The 17,324-nt window shown below is 48.2% G+C and overlaps 1 protein-coding gene across 3 annotated transcripts in view; it reads left to right on the top strand.

Moving 5' to 3' along the window:
• The first annotated feature begins 364 nt into the window (after window positions 1-364).
• LOC127068410 (uncharacterized) overlaps window positions 365-17,324 on the top strand; it is a 41,878-nt gene continuing 24,918 nt past the window's right edge. Inside the window, exons 1-2 of one of the 3 annotated variants that reach the window (XM_051004547.1) lie at window positions 1,452-1,591; window positions 3,163-3,797. In XM_051004547.1, coding sequence (XP_050860504.1) covers window positions 3,685-3,797 — 113 coding nt within the window. In that variant the 5' untranslated portion in view covers window positions 1,452-1,591; window positions 3,163-3,684. Of the gene's footprint in view, window positions 1,592-3,162; window positions 3,798-11,824; window positions 12,807-17,324 lie in introns of those variants that run through there. The other 2 variants (XM_051004546.1, XM_051004544.1) reach the window with 2 other exon arrangements.

Raw genomic sequence — 17,324 nt, 5'->3', positions numbered from 1 at the left:
CGCGTCTTTCAAACTTGGCGCTAACGAAATCGACGAGATGGCAGCACCGTTGAATTTGCACGAGTAAGACAAAGATGCCCTATGGCTCTTACATGTAGGTCTCTTTGTCGACTAAAGTTTTATCGTTTAAAAATGATACGCGCAATCCATTTTATACTCCGTTATCATGCGTTGAAGCTATTTTGCAACAACAATTCTTCTTTTAACGGTAAGAAGAAAAAGGAAAGCGAAGAAACGGTCGATAAAAAGAGTCGATACGAATAGATAGGAGGTACGAAAGAGGAAAAGAGATAGAGAGAACTCGTGCAGAGTGGGGAAACGATGGACGACGTTGATTGGTGGAAGGAGAACAAGTGAGGATTGGTTGGGTGGATTAGACCGATAGCGGAGAGCGTTTCGCGGCGTGGCGGAGCGTATAGAAAAGCGGCAGGATCAGTTTGCATTTGAACGTCGCGGTGTTTGTTTCGCGGTACTTCGCCAGCGAGAAGGCTAGCTTCGAGCTATCGAAAAGATTTCTCCGAGAAAAGAACGTGGATACAATCGTACAAGACTGGCGATAGATCGAACGATAAGATCAAATTTAAATTGGGAACTAGCGTAAGGAAAGTAAAATTATTTGTTTAAAAGTCTTCCGACTTTCTACACGTATACGCGCGACGAGGCAACTACGAAGAAGATTTTCTTTCGGTGTGAAAGAGAGTGAGAAGGAACAGTGGTAAAAAGGGGAGACGAAAGAAAAAAAGAAAATCAAGGAGTCGCGGGTCGTTGAACGAGCGCGCGCAGGGGCGAAACCCTCTGGTCTCGTCGTCGGTGTGTGTATACGCGTATACCCTCTCTCTCTCGCGCGCGCGCACGAGCGGGAGAGAGAGACAGAAGAGACGAAGAGACGCGCGTGCGCGTCCCGCGTATCGCACGGCCAAGGAGAGCGAAAAACGCAATTGAAGGAAGAACAAGTAGAAGAACGAGAGGAAGAAGCGGAGTAAGAAGTAGAAGAAGCAGAAGAAGAAGAAGTAGAAGAGAGAAGAGATAGAAGGAAAGGAAAAAGGCGGAGGTCGGGACTTTGGTAGCGGAGCGCGAATTTATCGAGTAGAATCGTATCCTCGTCTGCAAAGACGAGAAAGATTCGAGAAGAAGATCTTCGTAGGCGGCTGCGTCTCCGCGTATCGATAGTAGGAGTCTGTTGTTAAAGCGAGAGGGAGGACGAGTGCGTGCGTGCGTGCGTTCGTGCGTGCGTGCGTGCGTGCTCGCTCGTTCGCTCGTTCGCGCGTGCATGCGTGTGTGCGCAAGAGGTAGGGGAGGACGGTGCGTGCCGTCGAGCGAGAGCCTCGAAAGAAGAGAAAAACAAAACACTCTCGGGTGAAAAGCAATGCGGGTTCATTGACTGCGCGCGTCAAGCAATGGCCGCATGTTCGTGCCCGGTGCATAGTGCGCGCGTGACAGGAGCTGCAACGAGAAGGAGGAGGAGCTCGATCGAGGATACGACGAGGACGAGACGAGCATTCCCGACGTCTACCACGTCGACGTCCTCGAAGGCTGCCCGCGAGACCGAACGGTGCACCGCCGGCGAACTCGTGCGAACTCGGCAAACTCGGTGAGTCGACCTTCTTTCTCTCTTTCTATACCCCTCTCCGCCTTTCTCCTCCTCCTTCTCCTCCTCCGTCGCCGCCGCCGCCGCCGCCGCCTCCTCCGCCTCCTCCGCCTCCGCCTCCGCCTCCTCCTCCTCCTCCTTCTGATCCAGGAGGTACCAAACGAGACCGTATCGACTGTGCGTCGCGCGCCGGCTTCTTATTCTTCTTCACGTTCGACGAGTTCGTCTTATCAACCAGTAATTTTGTCCTTCTTTCTCTTTCGCGCACAGATCGATCATATTTCTTTTCAATATCTTATCCCTCTCCACTCTCCTCTTCTCCTCCTTTCCATTGTTCATTCGATCAAATATTGCTACATTTCTGTGGCTTTGTGTCGTTCCTTCTTCTTCTCCGCCGTGTGTCTCATTTCGATGCTGGACCAAACGATCTTCGCAAGGATGTGATTCCCCGAGGACGGGATTGGCCTCGTATAATTCGTAAAACTTGTCAAGCCTCTCGTGGATAGACGAACGATAATCGAAAGCTAATTCGTTGGGCCTTATCGTCGAAAGGAACAACTCGGAGTTGGAAGTATTCCAAGAGGTTTGCGAATCGTGTATTCTAATCGAGTAAATCGGGATAAGTACGTGTACTTGGGCTCTTACGGTCGCGCGAGCGAGGAGAATAAAAATACGGAAGCTTCGACTCGGTTCTTGTTGGCTTGCGAATGGTCGCGTTTACGAACGTCCTCGGAGTTTACGTTGACAGAAGAAAGAATAGGATGCTTAATGGATAACGCTTGTCAAAATCGTGGATCGTGCGATTCACACACTCTCTCATCCATGACTAATACCTGCCACTTGGCGAATGAAAATTGGCGCGACGTAAATATGGGACAGCATCGAGATAGATAGACAGAGAGAGAGAGAGAGAGAGAGAGAGAGAGAGGGCGGGAGGGAGGGAGGGAAGAAGAGAAGCTCAGAGGGCAGCAAACGTTCGCTCGATTTACACCGCCCGCGCCAACTCTGCACGCGTCTCCTCGTCTCTCCTTTTCTACTTCTCCTCCCCCGCCTCTCTTTTCCTCCTCTCTATCTCTTCCTCTCAGGCCATCTTTAGCCTTCCGAAATAAACCGATGCAGATAAATTAGTTCTAGAAATAAAAGTTGTCGCGTGAATCGGTAAGAGTTTAAAGACCTCTTTATCACGTCCTAGAAATATTTGTCTGGAACGATTATAAGTCGTAGTAAGATCGGCCGCGCGTGGCTTCGCCTCCTTTCCTCTCCTCTCCAGTTTTTCTCTCTCCGATCTATCTACGAAGTCGTTTTATCGATAACCATTGAGTGACTAGATTGGGAGAACGCGAGACGTTAGTTGTATTTTGTCGTCATCGTAGATTATCTACCGGGTCTTACACGCGACAACTAATTGTTCTCATTTATAGAATTACTGTGAATGGATTTTTGAATACTACGCACGATAAGAAGTTCGGTTAAATTCCGTTTGCGTGCGAGTGTGTGCTTAATCGATCGTTTGATAAAAATCGCATGACGATATCGACGTTGACGAAACTCATTCGAATGTCGTTGTATTTTAGATTATAAAAGATCGAGAAAGCAGCCCGTTGAAAGGGACTACTCTACTTAAAGGAATAAAAGAAGGAGAGAAAAAGTGTCCGTTCTCGAATGGACTGGGATCTCTCGAGGATCGTTGGAGGATGCTGCGTTGTCGTATGGGTTTTCTCCGTTGCTGACGGAGAGTGGACGCGCGCGTGTGCGTGCGTGTTGAGCGAAAAAGCGTTGACGAGTGATAGTAGAGTGATAGGAATCGCGTGTGCTTCGAGCAGAGGTAGGATCGAAGGAGAAAGAAGAAACGGAGATAGAAACGACGATAGAAACGGAAGTAGAAGGGAGTAGTAGAGGCTAGTCGCCCGTCATCGTCGCCGACTTCAACCTTTGGCGCGTTCCTTCTTGTCAGCGACGCAACCTAGCTAGGAGTGCTCCGAGAGAGAGAGAGAGAGAAAGAAAGAAGAAAGCAGGTGATCAAATTGTGCAGAGCGAGAAAGAGAGAAAGAGAGAGAGAACGGCGGCCAGCTGAAACCGGCAACCACGCGGTGGACATGATTATTTCAAAGGATCTCTTCCTCCTTGGCGACCAAGATTATCTGCGCCTTCCCAACAACGAGAAGCGCCAGCAACGGGCAATGGGCCGGCCGATCATCAATGCTCCCAGGTTAGTCTCTTCTTGTTCGCTTTTTTCTTTTTCTTTTTCTTTTCTTTTTTTTCTTTTCGAGCAACGAACCTCGAGGAACTCCTTAGAAGGTACTTGCGAACTCGCTGCCCCGAGAAAGAGCCAACTCTTAATTAGCTCCTACTAACAGCCGATAAACGATATCGCGGTGTATTAACTGCAACGGCGTATGTACGTACTCACTCGTCTACAATTCGTGAACGGTCCATTAGCGCTTTTCGAATGCAACGTTCACCGAGTCGAACGCGTTACATATGTAACGTCTACTTATCTAATCTAAATCGCGTGTATCTATTTCATCCGAATCGCATTCAACGATTTATGTTGATTATTATACGTTACGCACGATACGACAGTCGGACACTTTAAACGACCGATCGCCTCGCGATAAAGTCCTTATTTCTTTGGCAGCTCGTTCGTACTCTAATTGTAAGTTTAGTCGGTTTTAATATTTGTCAGATCGCGAATAGTCCGAACGCAAGACCGGTTATCTCGGCAATACTTTCTTATAAGGAGGATCAAAAGGCACTCGCTATCGACATCGAATATTACCGCGCGATAGTCGACGATCTTTCAAAGTTCGTTTGCTCGAAAACGTCGAGCTCTTTCGTCCCAACTTCCCACTCTCTCTCTCTCTCCCTCTCGCTCTATCTATCTCTCTTGCACGTGCTCTTATCGTCCGTCATAAAAAATTTATCAAAGACAAATATGAGAGCTGAAACGAGAGTGTAAGTGCAATAAAGTCTCGTCTCGACTCGTCCCATTAACCTTCGCCGTGACATCGACGTCGATCGTTTCGAATTGGCGCGTATTTCGTTTTGCCTTCTCTCGCTTTTTCATTCTCGTTATTTCGTAGCAAAGTCGAAGGATCGTCGCTAAAGGGAAACGCGTTCGTTCGTTTGCAGGAGATTACTTTTTATCGGGCGACACCTCTGACGACGACGACGACGATGACGACGACGACGAGTCTCTTCAGACGTTACTAATCTCTCAACTTGCTTCATCGCAGTTCCCTGTTCTGTTGCTCGTCGGCAACCGAACGAATCATTCTTTCGCCACAACGAAATTCGTCTAATTTTATCCGAATAGGTGTAGAACGACGAAGAAGAAGTATCGTTTTCTGGCACACGTGTTCGCTAGTGACCTAGAAATCCACGCGATCGAAAGAAAAATCGGTAGTTTCACCGGCGGAGAAAAATCGAGTCTTCCGCTCGGTAGATGAAACCGTTCCAGTTTCCCGTAGAGGTGACCTACTAAGGACCCTCCACTCTCGGCTCGTCAATTTCTTTCCCATATTTCATACTTCTTCGTTTATTTCTTTCCACCTTTCTTTCCTCCTTTCTTTCCCCCTCGCCGTGGACTGTTACGAGTGCACGCTAAATGGGGATTTGAGTTTCGTCACTCCTCCCATAGAGATTATCTCCGGCAAGAAAGTTTTCCGCGAATTTAATCGTTCGAGTAGTAACGTCGATGATGATAAAAAAGAAAGGAGAAAAAAGATCGAAAGAAAGAAGGAAAGAAAGGCGGCACGAGACATTCCTGCGTGAATGAAGAACAACTCGACTCGCATTTTGCCTGGCGTAAAAGTGGAACGAAAAGAAAGAAAAAGGAAGAAGGTAAAAAAAGGCTCGCCGGTATTCCGAGTAAGCTCGACGGTCGCGAGCGGACGGCCGCCAGCGGTCGAGCGGCGGACGGCCGGGCCGAGAGTAGTAGGCGAGATGAAATCGAGGACGGTGCACGCAGGCAACCGTGCCATTAAGTAGATTGAATATTACCCTATATTCGGTGAACGCAATCAATAGCCTAGAAAAATGTACTATTCTCTCTCCTTCGTAAGCTCGGGAGTTAGCGAGAGCCCGCGCGTACGCGTCCTTGAATCTCCTATCAGCTTCGCCGAGTCTAATTTACTACGGAATAACGAAGATAGAGAAGCAGAAGTAGGCACGATCAGGCCTATTCAGTTTGGATTATTCTTCGACGAGTACGATTCGTTGAAAAATATAATGATATAATCGGTGATGCGCGAGCTAAGAGCCTGGCTCGTTGTTAGTTACAGTACTTACTTCTTCGACGCGTCTCCCAACGATAAGTCGGATAAGGCCGTGCGACGAGATTCGCCAATCGTTTTCCCCTCGATAACAGACTTCTTACCAAAAGTCGTTTTCTACGAATGCCGGTCTAATTCCTCGGCTAGTAATCGAGCCGAATAAAAAGATCGGCGGTTCCGGTGAAACGCGAGTAGAGCAGGATTCCGCGAAAAGACGATTATTATTCGACGATCGAACGTTCCTCGGATGCCGCTTATGATTAGCGAGAAATTTTAATAGTTTCGCCGAGCTTGGAAAAAGTGAAGGGTATGAGCAATGATTTCTCTCGTGAGAGTGACACTGACCTGCTTTGCCTAGACACGACTAAGGAGAGAGAAGAAGAGTTTTCCTTGGGTAAAAACTCACCAAGAATTTCTCCCTCTTGGAAAATTGTTCTGACGCGTTTCGCCGCTCGGATACGTTCGGATCGAGATATCGAGATATTCCTTTCCTCCTGCGTTATTTTCTCTATTACGGCGGATAAGAGAAGAAAAGAAGAAGAGAGAAAGGAAAAGGAAACGTCGGTAAAAAGATAGGAGAAGACATAGAAAAGCGAACACACACACACACACACACACACACAGATATATATATATCGGGCGATCGAGTGCGTCTTCGAAACGAATCGTTCCCCTCGGCGGGATGCTATGGTCGCGGTGGGCGCGCGGGATGCTGACCTACCTCACGCGAGACTCTCTTTACTGTGCCCGCTCGTCGAGCAAAGGGGAGCCTCTCGCGGTACGTCGGAGCAAGAGAACGGAGTCAGCACGGAGTCAGCACGGAGTCAGCACGGAGTCAGCACGCAGCCAGCACGGAGCCAGGACGGAGCCAGTACGGAGCTGCTGGCAGGCATTCCCTTCTTCCTAAATCAGTCAGAGCACACGAACGTTGGAATGCAAATGCCTCCTTCCTTTCGCTTCGAACGTTCGTGCGAGGTTAGCCTTCCATTTTTAGAATTTTCAAAAACAAAAGAGAGTCTAGTTTTAAGCGAATAAAGAACGGCAAGAGAGAGAGAGAAAGAGATGACCGTATGCAAATCGCATCCTTGACTCGACAAATGCAAGTACATACGTACATAACGCGCCAACGTATGCTCTCCGTTAGCAGCGAACATCGGACGGAACAACGACCGGTATTTCATCGTCTCGTTTATCGAGGAATACAACGGAAACTTTCTCCCTCGTTCGCTGTACCTCTTTCGGCTGATTACTCTCCTCGGAAACTGACCAAAGGATGGTCGAACGTTGAAAAAATTTTAACCATTCGACGAAGGAAATGTTTGTCGATTTTATTCCAATGACTGCGAGTAAGAAAATATACGGGTAAGGCTGCTATCGCGCGAGTGCTATTGCTTACGCTATAAATAAATATGCATAACTATATTATTATAGGATATATATATATATATGCATATATACGTGTGTAATATCTAGACGTGTACGTCGTAGCGGTGACTCCTTCGTTATCGTTCCTGTGCCGTCCCAGTTTCTTCGCTTCGATACGCGCAACGCGACGCTTTTGAATGCACGAGCCGCCTCGGCGTGTCGTCGTCCTCGTCACGCATACACAGGCACGCGTGCACGCTGCACAGTGCACGCAAGCCATAGACGCCACTCATTGTCAGACGCGATTCCTTAGCCGACGTCGTTGCTCTCGCGTTGCATCGACGGGAGCATGTCGAACGATTTTCTTCTTTTTCCTCTTGGATCTTTCTTGGAGCGAAGCTCTTCTTGAAATAAAGATGGATCGTCGAATCCTTTTCTCTTCCTCGACGAGCATTACGTTCATCGACGTTTTCAAAGGCCTTAGAAAGGAAAGAAACGAGAAGAAACGAGAGAACGGATAGCCGAGAGTTTCAGTTAAATTGGGGACATAGTTCCTTTCTAGCTGCTTATTACTATGCGACGGTAGCGCGGTTAGTCATCGCCAGATGTTGTCGCGTCGCAAATAAATAGCGAGCTGCCAGCAAACTTCTTCTTCCTCCTTCTTGTCTCTAGTTTTATTCATTTTTCACATTCCCCGAGTATGTTCTTTAGTTCTATCACGGTCACGTCACTTCTGTCATTTATATCAGAAACGTATCTCTTATACAAGGATGAAAAAGTAGAGATATTATCGAGAAAGAGGGTGTCCGCGTAACAGATCTTGTTCTCGTTAGAGAGGATAACGCGAGACGCGTCTCGAGCTCCGCGACTATTTCAAGTCGTTTTCGCAAGAAGCTCCTTGGGAAGCTCCTCGCGAAGCTCTCTCGCTGGGACAAGCCCGGATCGCAAACGAAAGTGAATTTTAGTCGCATTTAGCAAGGTTTTAGACGCTCCCATTTAATATTCAGACTGGAGAACGTACTTAAGCTATTAACAGGGGCGAGAGACGAGGGCGAGAGATGGGGTAGCAAGGGGTAAAGCGATAAAATTCAATGGCCCCGGCGCGCCGCTTGATAAGACGAGCAATATACACATCTACAATCACGGTGATTATCGAGTCGTTACCACTACGTCGCGCACTGACCTTTAGCGCGCGGGGGTCAATTCTCCTCGTCTCTTCGGCCGTGTCACGTACGAACGTAGTCATTTTCTCATGATGCGCTGCAATCGACGCGCCTGCCTCGGTTTCGTCACGCTTTCGCGCCAAGTCCCCGACAACTACGAGATTAACATTGTAAAAAAGGCTTTACAATTACGTGCTTCGAAGAACGTAAGAAGGACAATTTTACTCCGTTGACCGCGTTAAAAAATTTGTCGTTTTATGGCGAATAGACAAGAGATATCTGGGACGATATAACGGCGATCGGTCTCGCGTGTTCTCTCGAAAATATTTCAAGTTCGAAATATTCAAATTTTAAATAGATCTTATTCGGACGTTCTTTTCGCTCTCGCTCTCAATCGTGCCTCTTTTATCGGATTAAGATGATCGTCAAGATGAGGGAGGAACGAAGAACGGATTATAGGAAGGACCAAAAGTGGAAACGGCTAAAAGTATCGAGGACGAAATCGAAAGAGCGCGAGTGTGCTGCGATCGTGCACGTTGTAACGAGAAGGAGGGCCGCTCGCCGACAGGACGATGTTGGAAAGAGAAAAGGAATAAAAGAAAGAGAGAAGGACGAGAGAGAAAGAGAGAGAGACGGAGTCGGGAGATCATTGAACTCCCGAGCGGCGATGTGAGCGTGTGCGTGCGCGGCTGCTGCACCGAGCGTCGTCAAAGTATACTTCGTGTGCCTTCATGGAGGGAGAGAAAGAAGGTGAACGAAAGGAGGAGGCGAGTGCGAGAGAGAAGAAGAGAGGAGTATAAGGCCAGGCCAGTCAGTAACGATGTCATTAGTTTAGTCAGTCAGCGAGTCAACGAGTATGGTCTTTCGCGAGCGTTTCGAGCGCGCTGGTCTCGACTTTTTACCGGTCCTGCCTGCCATACTTGAAAATTTGATGAGTATGCTCCTTCTCTCTCTCTCCCTCTGTCTCTCTCTCTCTCTCTCTCTCTCTCTCTCTCTCTCTACTTGTCTCTACTACTCTTCGAAATTTCATCCATACAAGTTTCATTGGGATTTTCATTTTCTACGTCTCCTCTAATTTCCTCGTACGTAACGTTTCTCTCGTACGTAACGTTGCAAATGTGTAAAAAACCGAGATAAATCGTAAACGAGATCTTTCCGAGATGCAACACTCTAGAAATGAGAAAAAGTCGAAGGGGGAAAAAGAATTGGCAGTCGGGCGAGTGTGCAATGGCGCGTCAACTGCAGTGCACTGCACTATGCACTGTACTATGCACTGCACCACACCGAACGGCGAGACTCGTCGGCGGGAGAAGTGGGGAGCCGAATCGGACGCGAGTGGAGCGGTTGCGCGTGTGGGTGAGACCGCGCACGCTCTCGCCAGTGCTTTATACACGGCCCGCGGGTCAATGACTTTCCGAGAGCGCATAGTTTGCGCGTACGCTCGAGTGGGATCGTATGCGCGCGTCACTGCTCTTTCTCTCTCTTTCTTTTTCTCTAGCTCTCTCGATCGTGCGTTTCTATGCGAGAACGCGATATCGTGTATACCTATGTATGTACGTACATGCATACGTATCGCTTCTACAGTAGGTATATTTTTTAAATGTGCCTAGATATAACGACGGATATCTTTGAAACCGAAACGACACGTAGATCGGTATATTATATTCCGCGATTTATATCTTACAAATAGGAATTTCGCAAAAGTTTCGTAAGTCCTCGTCGAGATCTCGGACGTGCTTGTTAAGGAGTCTACGATGGAAGAAACGAGCGCGATCGCAATCTCGTGTAATATTCTTTTTCTTCCTGTCTTGTAGGGTTTAACAACGAGATAGAAAGAAAAACAAAGTTTTCTTCCTCCTAGGGAAAACCAGGGACATTTCGATCGACTCTCTAACGCGTTTCGATTCGACGAAAAGTGCCGCGCCTTAATGAACGTTACCTCGAAAATATTCTACGTAAGGTTACTGACCCAGAGCTTGTTGGACTCTAAGCGACGCGTTTCACGATCTAACAGTCACGCTGATATTACTGTTAGACGATCGGACAAGACTTTCGTCGGTTGAGTAAAGCTGAGTAAACGCGAGATCGAACGAAAATAGGATCGACGTTCGTTCAACGGAGGGAAAATGGTATCGATGTCGTAACGCGAAGGATGATCTCGAAGGAATTCCCTTGTACGGCGTTTACCTTGACGAATAATTTTTCTAGATAAGAACAAAAACCTTTCGGGAAGAATGGTCCCGGCGTGAAAAAAAATACGCGAGTATGGACACGTATACGCGTGTAAGTACCACGTTTGTACTTGGCGCGGCACGAAAGGAACGACATCGATCGAAGAGCTACTTTCACCAAGGGTGAATGCCTTTCGACTTTATTCTCGCCTTTATTCGCCTTCCTGGCCTTTCGAGAAGATGAAAAGAGTGGCGCTTGGCGGCGTTATATAGAGCGCGTTACCATCGCCGATTACCGCGCTCGCTTCGACTCTCTCGATTCTTCGAGTCTCGAAGAGAAGCAAAACCTGTTGCTTCTTAATGGCTCCTCGAGGAGAGCCGGTGGTGCGTTGTCCTCCGACGACGGTTGATTTTTCTACGCGAGGAGAACGCGACCGATCGTTTTCCTTTTCCCTCTCTCCCGCCCCTCTCTCTCTCTCTCTCTCTCTCTCTCGCGGAAGAGACATCAGTTTTCTCATTCTTTCCGATCGGCCATTCGTTGGCTCTCCTCGTTACATCGATACGCGCGCTAAAATTGTCCTTCTCCGATCCGACACCGTCTGTCCTTAAACATCGCACCGCGAAGCTTTTTTTTATTATTATCTCACTGGCCGTGTCCGCCAAGGCGAGATTCCCTTATCGAGCCATATCCGATCGATTCGGAATGAAAACGACCAAAACGACGATGATCCACGTGCTCCTTCACGAATCACTTCTCGATGCTTGCGAATCTTACCGAAGTGGCACGTTCTACTTAAAGCTAGCTTTAAAAGCATTTTTGATCTTTATCCCTTCGGGCAAGGTGTCGGTATCGTCCCTCGGGTAATAACGAGAGTAGTCGGATCTCGCTAGGCTCTCTCCTCGATGGTCCGTCCAACTAACGGATTCTCGATGATTCTTACGTCGACCTTCGGAGTCATGGCCGGAAGCGATACGGCTGTCCGAAAGAGTAGCCGTATCCCGTTTTGTCTCGGACTTTCGTTTCGTTGTCTGACCTTCGCCTACGTCGGTCCACGATGTGAGAGAAGGAGTGCGCGCGTGCCACGAATAGACGAATAGTAACGTTACGGTCGATCGTGAGATCGGACACGTATCGTATTTCGCGCGTTTATATAGATCGAACTTAAATCGTCATACTTTTGGATCTTGATCTTATACTTAGTTGGAAGCAAAGACGCACGTGAGGGCGGGGGTGGGGCGGGGAGGGGAAGTAAAGGAGGCGCCTGCGATCTTAGCCTCTTTCGGTTCGGTTCGGTTCGCTTCGCTTCGCCAAGAGAGAGTCCTTGACTTTTGGAATGCGGACCACTGAGAGAGCTCTCCAGGTACGTCCAGATAGCTCCCGACGAATGAACGCACACGTGCAAGCATCTCTTGCACTCTCTCGGCCGTTCTCGCTCGCTCGCTCGTTCTTACTAACCGAACGATAAAAGGACTCGGTGCTACACGATCCGGTACTTTGTCCTGCACCTGCCCTCCTTCTCTCGTAACGAACGACAAATTTTTCAAATCTTCCTCGACTCTCTAATTCTCTCGGAGTAATAAGTATAACGAAGAGAGAAGAGATATTTATTTCGTACAAACCGCATCGCTCGTTTTCTCTCCGGAATAAAAGAGAGAAACGGGCGCGTTGCTACGTTCGCAGCGACATTGACGAGATCTCAAGGTCCAAGTTTTGTCTCGGGACTAGCTACGGCCGAGCGAGCGAGCGAGCGAACGAACGAGCGAATAAGAGAGAGAGAGAGAGAGAAAGAGTGAGATTTCCGACGAAATATCGAATATTTTTTATGAAGACCGCCTCGTGGCCACGTCATCGCTCGTTTCAGAGCGTAGAGAGACGCGCAGGGCACGCGCGAACGAGCGAACGAGCGACCTTGCGTTTGCTTTGCATATACATGATGTGGCTTTGGGCATGGTCGCGCGGGACGCAACCTTGGCGGGAGCATAAAACGAAGGAAGGCACCGTGAGACAGGAGAAGAGAGAAGAGAGAGAGGAGGGAGATGGTGACGCCGCTGGATGGATGGATGGGTGCTCGACGAACGAGGGAAAGGGAGAGAGAGGGAGAGAGAGAGAAGAGCTACGTCACGCCACTTTCGGTTTTATCGGCGTATATCCGGTCGACTCTGCGATTTCCTCGCGAGTAACGTCTCTCGAGAATACGTTCCTTCTTTTTTCACCGATGGAGAGGAACCTCAGCGATCGGCTAAGGTGAACCAAACTTGGTTTTCTTTCAATCTTTTACCTCTTATCGTTAGCAGTAACGTCTCACGTACGTCCACTCAAGTTCTCTACACGCGGAAGACTTTTTTCCGCGGACGGTGAACTCGGACAGGGAATCGATACATCGAGACGCGACGTATACTACCCGCGTCGGTTGCTCCGAGGTATGCGCATTTCTTGTTGCGGTCGATTAACGTCACTAACAATAACGATCGAATAGCCTGATTATCAACGCGACCAGAAATCCTGTTTATCGATGTAACTTACTATCCGCGTGTCTAGATCGTCTTACTATCCGCCTGAATCGATCCACGATTGATCGATCCACTCGTGTCAACGACTCTTTCTATACCTCTTTGTTCTGTTATAATGAATCGTTGAAGTTGGCATAGTCGAAAGATTTTCCGCGCGACGGAGGACGTAGGAGGTGGAGGAGAAGGTGGCTCGTTTCGCTAACTCGAGAATCCGTTGGTCGGAATCGATAGTAACGTTTGCGACTGGACTCTGCCGAGACGCGGCCGAGACGCGGCCGAGACGCAAAAGCAGGTGCCCGAAACCGAGACCGAAAGTGAGAATTTTAGCGCCTATCAAGGTTGCCGAAACGCAGCCTCGGACAAACACGCTCGACGCTCTTGCCATTGACATTCGAGGCGAAGCGACGAGAAAGAGAGAAAGGGTGAATGGATGTATATCGATTTGGGATGGCCTTGAACGAGAAAAACCAACTAGCGATTCCTCTTTATCTCTATCTCTATCTCTATCTCTTTCTCGCTCCCGCTCTCTTGGTATTGCATCTTTTTTTCAAAACAGCTACAGCACAGCGGACAGTGAGAGATGAAGGAGGTAGAGAGGGAAAGGCGAAGGAGGACCGGTAGGAAAGTCGCGGCTTGTTTTTCGGCCGTTGCTGTTCGCCGCCGCTACCGCCGCCGCCGCCGCCGCCGCCGCCGCCGCCACCGCCGCCGCCGCTCGAGAATAAGCATCGTAAAGATCGAAATTGCTTCTTGGAACGTTTCGACTCGCCAGATGAATCTCTTAAAATATACTCGAAATTCCACGTCCGTCCAATATTTGCACGCTCTCGCAAAAAGTACGCGCGGACGAACGGATTCGTGTTGCTTGTTGCAGCAGCGCCTTTGAATTCTTGAGCTTCGTCTTGAGTCTCCTTCCTTCGGCGAGTTAAAATTTTATTGGAAAAGATCGAGATTAGACGACTAAGCAGCACCCTCGTGGAACGAAAAAGCGTGCATAGGATAGTCAACTTTTTTTCTCGAAGGTGGAGAGAATGGCAGCTTGTTTTCGTGGGAGAGGAGAGAGTGAAAAGGTCGATTAGGACCGAGGAGGAGGATCGGCAGGCTAAAAATATTTGAACGAGCGACAAAGTTTCGCGTTCGGCTGTAAAACCAGGACAATGGCTGCTGCGAACGAAAACGGGCTTCACGCCTTTTTCTTGCCTTTTATTTTTTACCGATTCGAACGTTTATCGACATTTTCACGACTTCTCGATAATTAATCGATATATGGTCTTTAGAATATCGAACGACGAGAAACAACTTTTATTTTTACACGATCGTTTCGTTTATTCCTTCGACCTATTTCCGGATAAAAATTCTATTCGAGCTACGAAGAGAGCAGCGTGCATCCTAACGGATGATACCAGCAGCAGCGTGGGAAAGTCGTGTGCGTTCGAACGCGACGAAGAAAAACCAGATGCAACTCCCTTTTTACTTTTAAAGCCACTTTCGCCGTCTCCCGATGTCGATGATCCTGATCGCGGTTACCGGCACGACCTACTCGTACTACGATACGAGAAACGTGCTCCCTCCGTGGTTCGACGTTTCTCTCGTGTCTCTTTCTTTTTTTCTTTAATTTTCTTTTCCTTTCTTGTTTTTTAATCATCATTGAACTTTGATTAACTTTGATAAATGATTACGTAACGACGGGTTTTTATCTCTTTTTCGAAAAACGTTTGAGCATTGGTCCAGAACGCTGCCAAGTTTACGCAAAGTCACCCGTACCTCTCTCTCTCTCTCTCTCTCACACTCTCTCAGATCATTCTAACGTATCGCTTAGACGTCGTTGAACGTTCAGCTGTCGTTGATGGTTTGCGCGGGTGCCGCCACGCCGTGGGCGCGGGAGCGGCCGTTCCAACGAGCCAGTGACGAAGAATTAATTGCACCAAAGTCCTTGGCGTTCTTCACGGACGCGCAACCGTGCGATCCTCCTCTTTGTTCGTCTTCGTACCTTCGATCTTCGTCGCTTGAGAGCAAAGGACAGGAGGATATCGATATGCGAGGTGCGTGCGAGCGCGTGTGGGTGCATCGGGTGCAAGAATATGCTTTCTCTCTCTTTCTCTCTCTCTCTCTCTCTCTCTCTCCTATCCCAGCTTCTTCCTTGCTTAACCCAAGTTCAAGTTTCGGACGAATGGTCTTAACCTATACCTGCGATCAAATCTTATCGTAACAATTGCTTGCGTTCGCGCCTTTAAAAATCGGAGATTTGAAGAAAATTGCAAGTAGATAAAGATCGAACTCGCTTAGCACGAACCTCTAGGTGGACTGATCGTTCTCGAAGACCACCGATTCGCTCTGGCTAAAGCAGGAACGGGACGGAACTTTTGGCTCGAATCCACGAGCGCGAACAAGCCGTGCGGACTCGTCGTTTCCCATATTCGTATATTCTTATTCGCTTTCCTTATCTGACTTACGCTTTTTTTATGTTACCTGCTTCGAGTCCTTCAAATCTCGAGTTTATCGTGAATCGAAAACGAAGGTGTTTCGCGAGACGCGACCCAGACAAGCTCTTTCCCTCGTCTTGCCTTCTCTTTTCTTTCTACTATATTATAGTCGTTGCTTTTTGTCCGACGAAAAAACTTTTATGGTCCTATATCTTTTATGTTTCCTAATCTTAAACTTTAAACTCCGAAAAATTCTCGCTGGAATAGTAGACATAAAAGTCTCGGATCGAATGCCCCGTCGTTTCTTATACGTATATATGTATATATTTCTCTCTCACGAACTCGATCGCACAAACTAATTGGCAGGACAGTAGAATCGAGTGAAATAAATTTTGTCGATTAATGGAACAGCCGGTTCTCTGTGACTCGTCATTCACGATTTACAAGGTCGAATCGATTGCACTTAACGATCGGTCATAGAAAATGCATTTCGTATTTCTGTATAATCAAGTAAAAAGGTATAAAATTTGGACGGAGAAGATACCCGTTCTAATTCGACCTCGAGTTTATTTCGATCGATGATCTACGCGATGTCCTCTCGGCGACCGATACTCCGAAAAGGATTCCGCGTACTTCCGCGGAGAATCCATCTTCATTGATTCCTCCTGTCAGTAGAAAATTCCCCGCGAATAGGAGGGAAGTGCGGACGAGCTAGTAGTTTTTAGTAGCGACTTTGCGTCGCGCCTACCGCGAAATGTGGGACGCGAGAGCTCGGCACTAGTCCGAGTTATTCAGATTAATTGTCTTTTAACGTCGTCCATGCACCGACGGTGGACGGTGCCGGTGGCATTCGAGCTTATGCGAGCCATTCCTGACATTGCCAGTTACGATGTCGACGTTAACGACGAGCTAGAGGCTCGACCGTGTAAACAAAACAATCTCTGTCCCTCCCTCTCCCCACCCTCTCTCTCTATCCGCCTATCTATTCATCTATCCATCCATCCATCCATCTATCTTCCGTCGTTAATTTTCATTCTTTGAAAATGGCCGCGGTGTTGCGTAAAGCACTTATTGAAAGTACATTAAGACGTTGCATCTTCGATGATACCAGTATAGAGAACGAGAAAGGCGACGATGAACGCAAATAGCAACTAACACGCATCCAAACGAGTAAGGAATCTTTTACTAGAAAGGAAAGGGTTCTAAGCACGTGGCGTGCTCGGGATATTCCACGCAGGAAGCTCGTGGATGATCGAACGTAGCCGGAACTCGACTGTCCTTTCACCTCGGCGTAATATCGTGACGAAGGTACGTGACTAGTCGGGGAATGGTATCGTAAGAGGAGTCGCATTGCTCGAAGGGGGAGAGAAGAGACGAACGGGTCTACTACTAGTACTGCTTCCGATGCTGGACCGAAGGTAGAAAGAGTAGAGAGGTGGAGGGCGTTGGTAGCATTTATAAAGATTTGTAGGGACAGGTTTCTACTACCCACGAGTAGCCAAGCAGGGCCGTTGCATCTCCGTGACACGGAGAAAAGAGAATCCACAGGCGACACGGGCGATCTACGAGGATGCTACCTTAGATCTTTCTCTTCTCCTTCGTCGTCCTCGTCGAGGTGTTGTACACCTACGCGCGCACACGCACGCACACTCTTTCTCTCTCTCTCTCTCTCTCTCTCTCTCTCTGTCCCTCCCTCCCTCCCTCCTTCTACCTTCCTACGTGAATCCTGCCCGGCTAACACACTGCCACACTAACGATCATCGCGCCGTTCTTGCCTCCTAACGGTATATCGGTACGCTCCTATCGAGCTCTTTCGGTTACGTCGAAACCTC

Source organism: Vespula vulgaris, chromosome 13 (assembly GCF_905475345.1).
Source record: "Vespula vulgaris chromosome 13, iyVesVulg1.1, whole genome shotgun sequence".
Lineage (NCBI taxonomy): Eukaryota > Metazoa > Arthropoda > Insecta > Hymenoptera > Vespidae > Vespula > Vespula vulgaris.
The sequence above is the reverse complement of the archived record's forward strand: the minus strand, read 5'-3'. Positions and strand labels throughout refer to the sequence as shown.